This window comes from Sparus aurata, chromosome 21, assembly GCF_900880675.1.
Source record: "Sparus aurata chromosome 21, fSpaAur1.1, whole genome shotgun sequence".
Taxonomy (NCBI): Eukaryota; Metazoa; Chordata; class Actinopteri; order Spariformes; family Sparidae; genus Sparus; species Sparus aurata.
This window is the reverse complement of record NC_044207.1, coordinates 25901054-25916751: the sequence shown is the minus strand read 5'-3', so window position 1 is coordinate 25916751 and position 15698 is coordinate 25901054. Positions and strand designations below refer to the sequence as shown.

The window sequence follows — 15698 nt, the reverse complement described above, 5'->3', positions numbered from 1 at the left end:
TTTGGGTCATTTAATTGGCTGCAAATTTGTCAGGGAATTTGCACCTCCAAAGCACAATATCAGCTAATACGGGTCCTTTTAATATTCCAGTGTCGCAGAGGGGGCCCCGCGTCTAAATATAGTTTTAAAATCTAATTTCTAAAGTTTTTTTTTTGTTTATATTCTGTTTGTGCAGCATATATTCCTAAATAAAGTTGCGTTTAATTCAAAATAGCAACAGTAACAGACACAAAGGAAGCCTGAGGCCATGTGCAGTGTGCATCGTACTGGATGTAAACTGTGAGGCAGTGTTTTTAAAGAGGCTTAAAGGCCCGAGAGCAACTTTTTGTCCCCAAGAGCCTCCTCGAATTCAATCATGCCATGCCAGGAATTTTACTTACAACACAATAGAGGTGTGGCAATACGGAAACTGTGACATTTATTCATTTAATATTGATAGTACATAATAATCCACATATAATAATATAAATAATCAAGCATCTCTTTTAAAGGTGCTACGCACGACATTCAGTGACATTGTGTGATTACAATATTTGCAAAACAAATTCATAACATCAGTAACGCTACATCAGCTATCGTGCCGACTTTAGCCTACACAGTTATGCATCCATCAAGTGACTTGTTCGTAGCGAAGAGGAAACACCAGCTCTGGGTCGAGTTGGAGCCTTTTTAGCAGCTGCACTCACACATGGACACCAAAAACAAATAGCAGAGAAGTTGGGGGTCAAAACACACACACACACACACACACACACACACACACACACACACACACACACACACAGGAAGTGAGACTTTACACTCTGGTCAGGATGCTGTTACCTCACTGTATCTTTATATAGCAAGTAGTTGTTTGCTTATATATTAAAGATCAAAATCTCATATATAGAGCCTTTAAAACTGGTTGTCAACGTGGTAACTACCTAGCTGCTACCACAGTGTGGGGCTACTACTGCTGCAGCACCACACTCTAACCACTGTGGCTAGATATCCTGATATTACTGTGAACAATAATTGTGGAGTTAAAATCTGATATTGTGACTGCGGTTCTAATGTTTAAATATGTGGTATTGTTCATATGTCTTCTTACATGTAAAGTCTGGCGGCTCCAGCGTCATCTTAACCCCCAGACTCACACCAGCAGCCTCAGCTTCATGTTTACCTCTATGCTCTCGACAGGGACCTGCATCGGCACCATCAGCATATTATTACCTCATGTCTCTTAAAAACTAACACTAGCACCACAATTGTTTGCTTGACCCCCCCACATGAAAATCTAAACCACCCTCCCAAACCATATAATTCCCACATTGACCCACAGAGATTCCTGCATCCACTGTCAGATAACTCCTCTGCAACACCATCCTTGCACCTTACAACATGCAGTGTTGCACATCTAACTTTACAGAAGGGTTTAATGGGATTGTTGCATTAATGACCAGTCAACCAGGGTTGCAGTGTCAGATCCATACATCCAAGTCCGGCGCACATACGCAGCAGGGTTACCACGTCAGAAGGTGCGATATCGCTTCCGTAAAGGATCCAGCTGGCTGCCTCTTTCATGACAAGACCTTCAAAGCGTCTCTGTGAACTGAACTAATCCCCTGCCATCCACAAACACCCATATCACTGCACATACACACATATGTGTTTGAAATGCTGTGATCTGAGAGAAGTCCATGAAGACTGAAGTGGGTAGGGGACTGCTCTTCTCTAACAGGTGGGGGGTTGGGCTGTTTGAGTGCTTTGTCAGCGTTATCCTGCTGTTCTTTAAATGACAAAAAAAGAGCCCTCTCTGGATGATGCTGCGTCATCAAGCCTGATTGTTTCCGTCCTCTCATCCCACCACTCCGTCTCCTGAGGCTACAGATTGCCTCGTATAAATGCAATAAAATCTGTGCCAAGAGGCCGTCTTCTCATAATCACCCTGCCCAAAGCAAAAATGAAACGACACTCTTGAGTTTATGGATAATGATGGATATTTCTGATAATTTTGTCCCTCTTCCTGTGGATCCAGGGACGAGCAGGTATAACCTTAGTCAGTAATAACAACGTAAAGGTATTTACATTGTGGTGTGTTTTTTTGGCACGACTTTAAACTTTTATAAGTTGAGTGAAAAGATAAAAAGTCAGGCGGACGATGAAAGTAAACAAAGACATTAAAGCTGTTATATGTAAGATTTTTTTTCAATAATTAACTAAAATATCAGCAGCCAGAAAAGAAATAACATTTTTGACGTCATGTCAAAGACGTCTATGTGTTGTGTTTCAGAGTTATCTATAGTTAGCATGCTAACATGCTAACCCCCGGCCTGTATTGTAATACCACTTTGTACCAAACGAGGTGACAGTCCGAGTGCAGCTCAGTCGTCCGGAGGTGGGTGCAGACTGATGACTGACCTCTCTATGGCCTGTCCTCCTGCTTCTCATGTCTTCTGTCCCCACCTGAACTCACCATGTCTCTGGAGTCAGAGTCCTGTCGTCAAACTAGCCTCTGTTGGTTTCAGAAGGCTTTGTTTGGTACCGGTCCAGCCGTGTTCACTTAGAGGCTTCTGAACCTGGTCCACTGCCCACTTGTCCGGCTCCAGTTCTGGTGCCCTTTGGTGGGCCACTCCCTGCAAGCATTCCCTGCTGGATTCCCTCCAGCCTGGGCCAGAGAACCTCTTCTTCTCAGCGGCCTACAGCTCCTGTGTTCGCAGTGTAATCAACACCAACATCCTGTTGGGACTGCTTGCAGCTAACTTGGCAACAGTGGCAGGTAGTTGTTACTCAGGTGGTATTCTGCCCCAGTTCATTTTAGGGTATGAATTGAATGGATATCCAATATTTATTGAGACATTTCACTTTGAAACAAAGATTATTGAAGTCAGCAGTAGTGCTAGAGGAGGTCAAGAATACACTGTATGTGCTAAAATGTGTTTCAGTCTGTGTTGCACATGTCAGACATTTAAATGAATAACTGAAACTGAACTGCTGGTGGCACTGGATAAAAAAATAAGAGAACATTTTAGGATGTCTCCTCTGGGGAACATGAATACATTTATCATATGTAATGGCGATCCAGGCAGTGGCTGTCAAGGCATTTCACTCAAACACAAAAATCTCAGTCTCACGGTGAAGCTAGAAGTCAGGGGATCACCAAAGTATATTAGGATACATCTTCTTTGGACCACAAATGTTTGGACAAGGTTTCATGGTGATCGAGCCAGAACCTCTTGAGATGTTGTGATGATGTGAACGACCGACTCATAGTACAATCCCTAGATTTACACAGCAAGTGTGGCTAAAAGTAAACTTGATTGTTATTTATTTAGCTGATTCTAGTAAAGACTGAAAACATTTAACTCTTAAAACATACTTATAAATAAATACATTTCCAATAAGTATTACTGGAAAGTATGAAAGTATAAGGATTTCTGGCTTTATAGAGAAGACTCTCAAACTAAATTTGATACTTAATATTGAGAAATATTTACAGACATAATAAGCAAATAGTTGAATAATAAAATATGAAAAAGCTTATAATGTTTTAGAGAGACCTGGTCATATTTTCTTCTCAGGGTTTAATCGGCCCTGCAACCACTAGTTAATGAAAGGGTTAATATGTCTTTGATAAAAAATGCAAGAGCTGTAAAAACTCCTTGTAATCATAACTACCTATTTGGAGCTTATCATAAAAGTCAGGTCATGAGAGGAGGTCACAGTCTTTTTGAATGGTGTTTTTTGAAACATTGTTGTGTTGTGTTGTGTTATATAATACTGTCAGCTGGTCCTGTTTGTCCACCTCATCTATTCAAGAACTGCAGGCTACATATTTTGTTTACTCATTGTTTACAGGCTAACTGTTACACAACTACGGTGATGTGAAAACATTATTTTATTTAATTCTTCATATTCTACAGCTGTGTCAGGACAGAGTCAGACACCAGGTCCAGTGCAGGTGAGGCTCCAGCTCTGAAATCAGACAGAGGTGAGGTCAGACCTCCCTCCTCTCCCTCCCCTCTCCATGTGGAGGAGGCCTAATGGCCGCCCCCTTACAACATGACAGCTTCAACTTAATCCTCATTAAGTACTGTAACAATGCAGGAAGTAGCTGCTGCAGTCACGATTAGACGGGGCTCACTATTTGGCAGGAAATGGCTCCTTTCAGCTGCGTCCAAGACACCTCGAGCGTCCCAAAACTTTTCAGTGCTCAGTAACCCTCCTCCTCCTGGTGAACAAGTCTGTCGACACCAGCCGGTGATAGAAAATAAGAGAGCAGCGAAGAGGATTACAGTCTGATGTAATCATGGTCGATTTTGAAATGTATTTTTATGTGATGGAAACATAAATAGATGAGCTCTCGGAGGGGGTCTGCGTGTTGCAACCGACCGGCTGCATGAGCTCATGTTCATACTTGAAAAACGCTGGCGAGCGAGTGTAACATTTCAAAATAAGATGCTTTATGAATGTCAATCAAGACGACTGACAATGTAAGTCTCTGTGAGTTTACTTTCATTTTTGGTTTAGTCAAAATCGGCTCTCATGTGGTGAATATTTGAATCTGTTTTATCTCCCTTAAAGCTGAGCATAAGTATATTTTTGTAGATTCAAATATTTTTTTGAATTAGTTTTAAAGTACTTTATGATACAGATCCTGTACAGAACCATATTTTATTTCATGGCAAATTATTGTTTTATTAATCAAATGAAATAGAAAAATTGGAAGATAGATAGATAGATAGATAGATAGATAGATAGATAGATAGATAGATAGATAGATAGATTTTATATTATTTTTAATTTCTGTGTCATGCCAATATCTGGCCAATCCCCACATGGGACTACAAAACACCATCATAGTACAAAATGTATGTCAACTTCCGGTTTCACAAATTATAAATAAAAACATAAGAAAAATTTAAAGTTTCAACCATAATTGACAAAATTTCAGATCTCAGCCGAGCACATTGAGCGTAATGTAGGGCAGTTACCACTTTATAATCAGATTACTCTGGTGTAGTTACATGTGGTGCAGTTACTTGTCGTGTGTGTCTCCCTCTGTGGCTGGCTGCTCACTGAAGAGTGAAACCCAGCAGGATCATCGCAGTCCCTGGTGCACTTTACCTGCCTGACGCGTGTCACCTCACGGGAGAATGAGCTGCAACATCTCAGTTCTCCAGCTCAGACACCAAACTTCTTGTCTTTGATTCAGGATACTGAGGTTTGAATAACAAACACCCAATCATCCCTCTCTCACCCACCACCTGCTGCTTTGATTCTTCCTCTTTGTTTCTCTTTCACTCAAAGAGAAACACTCACTCGTCCTCTTTTTTTCGAAAAGCTGAAAACAACCTCGCAGGCAGCCGGATGCAACTGGGTGTGATCTGAAACACGAGGCATTTAATGACCTTTGATGATCCTGATCTCCCTTGAGGAACCGATGGCCTCCGAGTTGGACATACATGATATTCCTCAGTTCATTCAGTTGTTCCTTGGAGATCAGCTCTATGTATTAAGAGCAGTGACACTTTACTTTTCCTGCATAATGAAATGAAACAATGACAAAGTCAAAACTCATCTGTTTTATTTCTTCCACTGTTTGTCTTTTCTGCTGATCATTCCTGAGGTGAGCCTTGTTTTAACATGTGGTGTCGTTGCTGACGTCAAGTCAAACTGCAGCACGCTGAACGTCTGCACACCTCTGCACTCATCGCATCCTCCCACTCTTTTCATGTTTCATGTAGCTGCAGTTGACTGATTATTAAAGGATCAGTTCACCCAAAAACGAAAAAACTGGCATTAGCTGCTCACCCTCATGCTAATAGAAAGTCGGGTGAAGTTTCAAAACATTTCTGGAGCTTCATCGAATCTGTTTCGAAATTCACAGCTGAAGAAGATTTGGGAAAGAAAAAACCCCCAGAACTAAAAAAAAACATGAAATGGCTCCATACAGCTTGTCTGGTATGATCCAAGTCTCCTCTGACGTGTGATGGAGCTCATGTACCCGCTTCAGAATAGAATAGAATAGATGTTTATTGTCATTTTTTCAGAAACAACCAAACACAGTTTAGCAGCTCGTGTTTTGACAAATAAACATAAATACTTAAATATAAGCAGTATTAAAAAAAGATAAAAGTCCTCACATATATACCACAATAATACAAAGGACGGGGTGAGCGCCAAACGCTTTGAGCTCAGATAATACAGTGAAGATTCCTGCTTTAAAAAGGTTGAAAACAACGTCTTTTCAAATCAATTTGGGATTATGGGCCTTCCAGAAGCTTGGATTATGCCGGCTGTTTATTTTTCGTTGTTGTTTTTTTTGTGGACTCGGAACTTCACCTGACATTCTGCCAGCATGTGGTGGGCAGACATTGACTGAATTGTCATTTTTGGGTGAACTTATCCTTTAATGGCTTATAAAATAAGAAGAATCAAGTCATTCTGCTTTTAGAATTTTTATTTACAAAAAGTGGTAGATGTGTTGAAGCACAGTGAAAACTGAGAAAAAATAAATAAAGTTTTATAACATACGGTAAGATGCCAATTCAATTAATGACATCTATACTGTATTTTTATTGCACTAATAACTTTGAGAATGACTAAACTCAGTAGTTTATTTTGAAACACTGAGCTCAGTCGGAACAGAAATATGTGTAACGAATGTCTTTACTGAATAAAACATAAATAAAGTCTGAACAAATCAAGCCCTACCAGTTATTTGATAATATATCAAACGGTAATCAACAATAATGGCGAGCAGCAAAAGTATCTGGTACAATGAAAAGCATGAAATAAATAAGCTAAACTCAGATTTATGCTGCCATCGTCTGGAAGAACTGAGTACAACAGAACACGAGATAAAAACCCGCCGGTGTGAAAAACGCTCCCATGGAAAAGGTTCAAATGTGAGTTTCATCGTGAAACAACATGTGCAAACAGGTAACAGCCGGTTTGTTTTCTGATTATTACTCGTCGTGTGCGCGGCATATCAACAGACACCGCAGTGAGGGTGACGCTGTGATCATTTAAAGGGAGGTGCAGTCAGGCAGCAAATTGTGCCCACAAACGACTGGAGTGCTGATGCATCACAGTGAGTCTCCACACCATCAACACGTGAATAAATACGATTCAGTGTAAAGCAAGCAGCTGGTTCGGACTCTCTTACATCTAATACAGGGTTAAAGTGTCTTCTGCCTCATGAATGCTCACATCTGTTCCCCTTCAGTGAGTTCACCACATACGCAGCTGTCCGCTCACCCTCGCCCATATCAAACATACCACCACACCACATTAAGATCATTACAGATAAATAGTCAGCCGTATATCCAAATGTATCTGATGCCAGAACTGACCGAACAGTGTATTCAGAAGACAGATATTGAGTTCACGCACGACAACACACCGAGTCTGATGCTAATTCAGTCTTGAAAAGAGTTTTGCTCTTTACTTCATCTGAAAAAACCTCCACGATGGTCTTCAGAAATCGAGTTAAGAGATTATCTTAATGAAGGCGACAAATTGCTTGAATTTAAAAAGGTTCCCTCTGGAGTTTTTGACCTTTAGCAGCACAATGGACCAAGTTTCTATCGTGGGGTTTGTAACCTTGTAACAGGTGATGGTATCAGGAGCTTCCTCGGAAAGGCTCAGTCGCTCCGTGAACACACGACTGTATGAAGGATATCCCCACAGCGGGTTGTACACTATGCTGGATTGAAATCTCTTTTAAAAAAAAATTTGCTTTGCAAGTTTTTACAGAAGAAGTTACTCCACAAGCTACACAGGATGCCTTTTGGTGAGCAACACTCAGCACAAACAAAACTTTTGTTCGTTTACAAGAAAACTCCACATAACAGGGACCCTGTGATGGGAAAGTTAGACATCTCAGCAAATATGCTTATTCGCTTTCTTGCTGTGAGTTAGATGAAAAGCTAGATACCACTCTGTCCAGCAGATAGCAAACTGAGCTTGCCAAATTTTCTTTCGTTTTCTTTCTGGCTTGAGCTCTTCTATCGCCTCATTCTTAATTTCTCTCTTAATGTACGTCTGTATTGCATTTTTATGTCCCAGACCTTCAGAAAACTAGAGACAAATCCCTTAGCTTCTACTGGGGATTCCTAAATAAACATAAAAATGGAGAAGGGGGTAGCCTGGGCCCGTCCAAACATAACAAAATCCACATACCAGTGCTATTAAAGTGTTTCGCTCTGTTTCCAGTCTTTCTGCTAAGCTAAGCTAACTGGCTGCTTTATATACACAAGCCGCACAGTTATTAATACTGTATCAATTTTCTCAGCATATTTCCTCGGATACACTCTTACAATTACTCCAGACTGTGTCAGTGTAATAAAACATGAGCTCATTATGCTCTCCAGAAAGTTTCAATTACTTAAAAATCCAGCCCTGATGCCCCAGTGCCCCAAATAAATGAAGGAATGGACCGAATGGAAGCCTGCCAGACGACACAGTGCACTTCCTGATTTCATTATCACGCCTCCTCTTCCTCTCACCCCTTCATCAGCTGCAGCTCCTTTTTTTTCATGTTATTTTTTTCCTGCAATCGCTCTCCTGCGTCTCCTTCTCCCTGTCAGGGTGGGGGTTTTGCTCTCAGAGCAGGCTGGCCAGGCTTGTTGTGGGTCCGTTCTGAGGCTGGAGTTGCACAGGAGGGAGGCCGTCCGTCCACTGGAACACAACACATCACACGTTACTTCATAGTACCTTTAAAAAAAAATCCAGGCTCACTGTTTGTGGGTTGACTAATTGGTGCTGTGCTTACGGTGATGAGGTTGTGTTCAGGGAGGCTGCAGGCCGCGATGTGGTCCTGCAGGAGCTGCTGGGAAAAGTTCTGGTGCATCCGAGCTGCCTCGTGGGCGTCCATGCTGTTCCCACAGGCCTTGTTCAGATCTGATGGGAGAAGATCATTGTGGCAATCGGAATCCACCTCAGAGTGATTTTGTGTTGGTTCAGCCACATTGTTACATTTGCTAAGCCTTGGCCACTTCTTATTCAGTTGTGGCTTCATTACTCTGTGATGTTCATGTACTGATGCCACAACTGAAAGAGAACAAGGTGTCTCTGCCTCCTCTGCAAAGGGATCGCTCCCTGTATCACCATCAGCTGTTTTACCCTGTTAGAGGCTTAAAAATGAAACATCAGTCTGTACATCTGTGATTCAGACACCGATACTCCAAAGTTTTCAATATTAAACAGATGAAAGAGACATTATGAAATATTCACATGCATAAATTAAATACAATATGTGAAGGAACCAGCCTTTTGAAGAAGACATTATTATAATATCCTTTTAAATGTTATGAAATGCAATTTGTTACACATTTTTCATAACAAAGTCATGTATTTTTTGTTCTTGCAAGCTCAAAAACAGCCACCACATTTAGCCAGTTAGCTTCTGTTAGCTAAGGCAGCATCAATATCACAGAAAGTCATGACAAACATCTTTTATTTATTTATCTCTGCACGGCTGCAGATGCTGCCTGTTTAGCTCAGTAGCTCAGCTGGCTTGTGAGCATAAATTATTACTCAGCATCAGTGTGAAGAGCCAGCGGTAGCAATGTTTGTCTACAACCGCACAGAGGCTGTTTTCATAATCTTCACAGAGTTGTGTATCTAGCTCTGCGCAGTGATTCCTGGCTGAAATGTGATTAAACATGTTGTAGAGGTAACTCTGAATTATCCAGCTCACATTAGCTTCTGCCCAGCTAGCTCGGTAGGCAGCGTATGAAGCTAAGCGGTGTTAGTTCCTCTGTGTCTGTACTGTGTATATTGACAGTGCAGGCTAGTCAGTTTAGATTCAGAATGACTTTGGCGTTGTTGTTGCTCAAGCAAACAGCTGCTGACTGGACAAATCTGGCAGCATTCGTTAAGTTTGCCATCTTAAGAGGCAACATCAATGTCTTCAAACAAAATGTGTCCCAAAAAAGTGGCGTGAAATCAAATCTTATGTGAAAAAATGCCGTCAAGAAATGAAAAAAAGGCTTCTAAAAACAAGAAATGTCTGTTATTACATAAAAAACTGCTGACTAAAATGATTAAAAACAACATTTCCAAAACAACTGGTTTAATATATGACGAAATATGTTTTCATTTATTTATTTTAGACTAATTTAATGTAATTATTTAATGACTTATTTAGCAAATCATTAAATATTGAACAGTCTGGGCCTCCACACGTTTGAGATCTGATGAAATCAAAATAAAAAAGGGGAGAGCTTTTAATTTACTGAGCACATTTGTACTACATACAGGTTGAAGTCATTCGAGTTCAGGACACTATGAGCTGTTCTTTAGCGCCCCCGTCAGGCCAAAATATAAACCTGTCTTCTTCTTCTTCTACACCTTCAAACATGAACCTCACTGTGAGTTTATGCTGAGGGACCGCTGTACCTTTGAGGAGTGCAGAGGACCAGAGCTGCACAGACATGTCTGGGATCTTGCTGGCCAGCTGCATGGCGGGAACCACCATGTTGTTACTTTCCTGGAATATGGAAACAGACAAGTAGTAAAGATTACAGCTGCAGTTCACAGATACAGGTTCTACAGTGTGTTAGTCTAATGAAGGGGAGATGTGATAAATCTGTAGACTCACCCTGTGGTTGCCCAGGACAAAGAAGATGTGGCCCAGTAGGACGAGCGAGCAGGCAGTCAGTCTGTTCAGATCCTCAGCATTAGACATCTTCAGGGTCTCCCGTAGAAATCTTCTGTTGATGCAAGTTTACATGATAAGCTTGAGATCAGCATTAAATGCCACTTTTAAAGCACAAATATTAAATGTAAATGTAAGGCGTTCTCACTTGGCCTCGTTGTAACGTCCCTGGAAGAAAGACAGGAGCCCTCTGATGTAAAACCCTGCAGCTCGAAGGCAATGAGAGCTGAAAAAGGTATATTAGTTTGAAACTCGACAAGAAAAAAAACATTCAACAAATGTACATGACGTGAGAATGCATCTGTAGTTACCTGACAGGAAAGTTATGATCAGGATTAATCCTCTCTAGAAGGCTGTACAGCTGTTGATTAAAAAAAACCAAAATGTTTGAACCAAGCTGAAGAAAAAAACTCCACATAAATGTTAATTTGTAAATGTTTAAACGAGGGAAGAAGGAGCTGCTTCCTGACCTCTTGATGTCTGTTGCCTTCCCGGATGTAGACGCTGGCCAGGTTGGTCACAATAAATGTCCACAGCTCCTGGTGTGTTGTCATCTAATAGAAGAAAAAATATATATAACTCCATTATAGGAGTGGGCAATATATACATGGCTATTATATTGTGATGTGACACTATATCTTCCTAGATTTGGGATATTTTTTTGGTTTAAAAGGCTTCGTGAGAGTAAAGAGTAAAAAGAGTAAAGTGATCTAAAATCCACATTTCTGAAAATTATTTAGCAAAAATCACATTGTGGGGTAAGTACCAATAATCATCCCTACGGTGTTGTCGCAATATTCATATTTGGTCAAAAATATCCATATATTTGATGTTTTTGCAGTCTTAGCATTTATGATGTGCTTTTGAAAAAATGAAAAAAATAGATATATTCTCTTTTAAAATGTCAAAAAATATGACTTGGTCATTGTCCACTTTTGTCTTCAGGAATTATGACAATTTAATTAGACATGCTGGTGGATTAATGATGACTGAGATTCAAATATCTGGATGAACCCAGGAGATTTGAGAGGGTTCACGCTCCAAAGGGACCCGTGTGATCCAAAGGCTGTCGGACTTTGTCAGGATAACCACTGAGTGTCGGGGGCTCTGCTCAGTGCGATGTGTCCCGCGCTGCTGGCGCTGTCGGAGGCTTTTTTTGGCTGATTCAGCAGGCAGAGACAGCGGCGGCTCGTCAGTGAAAGAAATCACTCTGATTGGCAGTTCAGGTGAGCGGATCAGCGCAGGAAAGGGAAGCGGAAAAAGAAAGGGAACTGTCCTAAATGATAGGCCTCGCTGAACAGACCTGAGTGTGGTTTTTAAAATTGCTGTTTGGTACTGTGTGTGTGTTTTTTTTAAGGTGTTGTTGTTGTTGTGTGTACTATTTTTGTACGCTGGTGTGTGTACTGTCTGTCTGACAGACACTGTGCTGTGAAAAGGAATTTCCACTTGTGATCATAAAGTCTAAGTCTAAGCCCTTTAGTCTGTTGCTGCATTTTCACCCACTTAGTGCAGTTTCTCCTCGTGTTTCCTCCTTTGCCATTTGCAACTTTTCATCTGACATATTCTCCATTAGGAGCGGCATTATTAGCAAGAGCGGTGTCAAAAAATGCTGCTTAATCGTAACAGCGGTTAGTATAACTGCAGAGAGGTATTTTTCTGTCACGCAGGCACGGAGCGTACAAGCTTGTTGGCTGCCAGCTGTAGTCTTTGCGGTGTGTTCAAGTGCATCTTTCTTTTGCCCTGACGAAACTGACGTGACACGACGCAGTCGGCCTTTGTCGCTGCTAGTTCTCTGACGTCAGTGTGGTGTGTAGGGGTCTTAACAGGGATGATAAGAGACTTACCTGCAGAGCAGCAGTAAACTGAGCCTCAGCGTTATCCATGCAGTTCACAGAGATACAGTAGAGGCCCTGACACAGAAAAAAAACGGAGGGTAAGGCTTCATATTATCTGAGACAGATGCACCTTTTAAATAGCGAGCAGTTCAACAGCTACTCCTCTGTCTGCAACCGAGGCCCAAAACCAACATGTACTGGTTGAGCTGCACACATGATTGTTATACTGGATATTTCACTGGAATCTATCATCATTCATGTCATGCTTCAACAAAGGCGTGCTTCTTTTGCTTGCAGACTTACCAGAAGTGTGTGAAGCTGAGCAGCATGACTCGTAAACAGTCTGGGAGACTGCTGGCAAAGCTGGCAAACCTGAGAAATCTAAACACAGAGAGCACTCGTCACGACCTTAAGCTATCGTCAAAAAGCTCAAACGACCCCCTGCTGTTTCAGAGTCTGGGCTGCTACAGCAGATGGCGCACCTCTTGTAAAGCCGTGGCCTTGTGTCCAGTGACCAGCCGGCACATGATGATATGCTCCAGCAGCATGACTTGGAACGTGGACAGGATGGGACTGCTGTCCAGCACTTTGAACACACACACGGGCAGATCAGAGTTGGTTCAACGTCACCGTCATCAAGGGGGGAAATAAGCAGTGTGAGCGTGTTCCAGCAAACTTACTCTTCAGCTTCTCCAGCTGCATGAGAGCTTTGTCTGTGTACTTCTGGGCCTTCTCCAAGTAGCCCGCCTGCATCGAGTGCATCACCGTCACCTTTTGGACAAAAAAAAAAACAAAACAAGGCACATTATGTTGCAGCGGCATTATACAGGACGTGCTCCTGAATGCATGATTATGTTTTTTAATGTCCATCAGCCATTTAGATTGTTTTGGTGAGAGATGCAGAGTTTTGGAGATGAGGTGTCGAGACTTCTGCCTTCTCTTGAATATAATGAAGCTGGATGGCGCTCAGCAAAACAAGGAACGTGAACGTTAACGGCGTCCTCCTGGATTGGGCTGTACCGTTATCTAGCTTAGTTTGCAAGCTTCTCGACCATGAGTAGACGCATGCTTTCTTCTGCGAGGTGATACAGACAGTGGGTGTAGTTCGGTAGAAAGAAAATAGTTCCTACATGTGCTTTCTATTTCCTTTATATCCAAGAGAAGGCTGACATGTCTAAAACTCAGCAACTCTCACCAAAACTAAAGGTAAAAAGAAAAGAATGCATCTTTGATTTTTGGCTTGACCTGTCCCTTTAAAGGAACAACACCTGTCTGCATCTGTGTGACAACATCATACCAGGTACACAAGCACACACATGTGCTCTTTGGGCAGCCAGTGGAAGAGAGCTGCTGGATTGGCGGGAAGGATCTCGTCATCCTGGATGGTGGAGATGGTCTGGATACACTGCTGCAGCTGCTTCAGGCACGGCTTCACACACTTTACCTGAACACAACATAGAAACGAATACTATTTGTTACTTTTTGCATTGTATTTTATCAATAATGTCATACTGTCATCATTAAACTGGCTTAAACAAGCACATTAAGCATCAGATTAGTGAAAAACACTAAACGATATGACTTTAACATGCAGCTCTTGATGCAGTGTGTAGTGAGACATACTGACACAGCTGTACCTGTCCAGCGTCCAGGTAGTGTGTGACCTGCAGCACCAGGAAAAACACCCTGAGGGACTCCTTCTGAATGGGGTGTCCCTGCCAGCTTTCTACTATGGTCCCGCACAGCGTCAGCAGAGGGTGCACCTCGCCCAGCTTCCGCTCCACTAGCAGCAGCTGCAGAGCCACAGATGCACATCCAGTTCACAGAGACGCGTGGTGAGAAAGCAGCCGAATTATAACACACAATGTGCCTTTAATCAGCAGAGAAGGATTTCAGCTCACCATTCCTTGACTCAGCAAAAACAAAGCTCTGCGGGAAACGAAGAAGACCAACTTAATGTGAGATCATGAGCGTTGAAGTGTGTTAGAACATACATCTGATCAGTCTACCTCGTGTACTCTGAGCCCATGACTCGTGCATACTCTGCTCCGACTCCGAGGAGATCACACGCAGATACCAAGTCCTTCTCTAATGCATGCAGTTGCTAACAGACAGAGAAACATCCCACACATAAATCAAACAGGCTTCAAATGAATTCAATAAATATCTGTATGTTTGGAACAACATGATATTGTCTTACTGCTAGCTGAAAAAGCAGTCTGCAGTGCCAGTAGGGAGTTTGCTGAGAAATCTGGATGGCCTTCCGCAGCACTGGTTTCGCAGAGTCCACCAAGGTCTTGAAAATAGACAAACAGGTGAGTTAATGAGAGCAAAAAAAGCCTTGCCTAACTATTATTATTATTATTATCATTATTATTATTATCATTATTGCAGGCTGACTGGATGCACCTACCTGTTGACAGTAGAACTCTGATAGAATACTCGCTGCTTCAAACTTCACATCTTCAAATTGAGAGATCTGATACAAATCATTAAGAAACTGTCACTGTCACATCATCAGCAGGGTTAGTGCCAAGATCAATCCATCACCTTATTATGAAACTGAGGAGGGAACACACCTTGGATCAGTTTGAATGCAATTGTACACAAAAAGGATACTAGCTGTGACAAAAACCACTGGGGAGAAAAATAAGAAAGGTAAGTATTAGTGTAAGCATCACACTGAGTTTTTAATTTGAGTAACTAATTAAAAAGCAACACACACTGGTGCACATGCTCACTATCAGGTGCCACCACAGCCTGGGATCTCACCGCTTTCTCCAGGTGAGTCTGGGCCAGCTCGCTATTCTTCGTGTGTCGGTACAGCACCGAGCCCAGCTGCAGGTGAGTCCGGGCCTCGACCCTGGCAGGCGGCTTGAACTGAAACACCGCCTGCAGACAGTGCACGCACAGGCGGATCTTGGGGGGACTCGACGTGCGGAAGTGTTCTGCAAAGCCCAGCAGAGCCAGGTACCAGGGCTCCGGGGCGTCTGCGCTCGCTGACATCTGGAGACATCCGAAGACAAAAACACCAGCAAAATCTACCAATGTTTCCACGTCCAGCCAGCCTCTCCTGTGTTTTCTACCTGTATCATATGCATGGATAACAACTTCCGGTCTTATTTTGTCAAAATAAAACAACATCAGTAACAGTAAGGCGATTATAAAATGCAATTATGGGACACAACAGTATAATAATAATAATTCTAAAACATGTT

The 15698-nt window shown here is 42.0% G+C and overlaps 1 protein-coding gene across 4 annotated transcripts; it reads right to left on the bottom strand.

Annotated features, from left to right (window-relative positions):
* Positions 1-5549: 5549 nt before the first annotated feature.
* mau2 (MAU2 sister chromatid cohesion factor) lies at positions 5550-15589 on the bottom strand. 4 transcript variants are annotated; one of them, XM_030403994.1, is made up of 19 exons: positions 15253-15589; positions 15100-15117; positions 14894-14959; positions 14681-14776; positions 14490-14584; positions 14382-14409; positions 14118-14273; positions 13778-13924; positions 13161-13251; positions 12963-13066; positions 12784-12861; positions 12490-12555; positions 11116-11199; positions 10957-11006; positions 10794-10871; positions 10589-10700; positions 10387-10477; positions 8759-8886; positions 5550-8664 (listed from the first exon to the last, which is right to left on the bottom strand). In XM_030403994.1, the coding sequence occupies exons 1-19, from the start codon at positions 15484-15486 to the stop codon at positions 8590-8592; spliced, it is 1797 nt and encodes a 598-aa protein (XP_030259854.1). In that variant the 5' UTR covers positions 15487-15589; the 3' UTR covers positions 5550-8589. The 4 variants fall into 4 exon arrangements, with proteins under 4 accessions (XP_030259854.1, XP_030259855.1, XP_030259856.1 ...); XM_030403995.1 differs by having other exon boundaries at positions 10589-10697; XM_030403996.1 differs by lacking the exon at positions 14490-14584 and having other exon boundaries at positions 14104-14273.
* Positions 15590-15698: the final 109 nt, after the last annotated feature.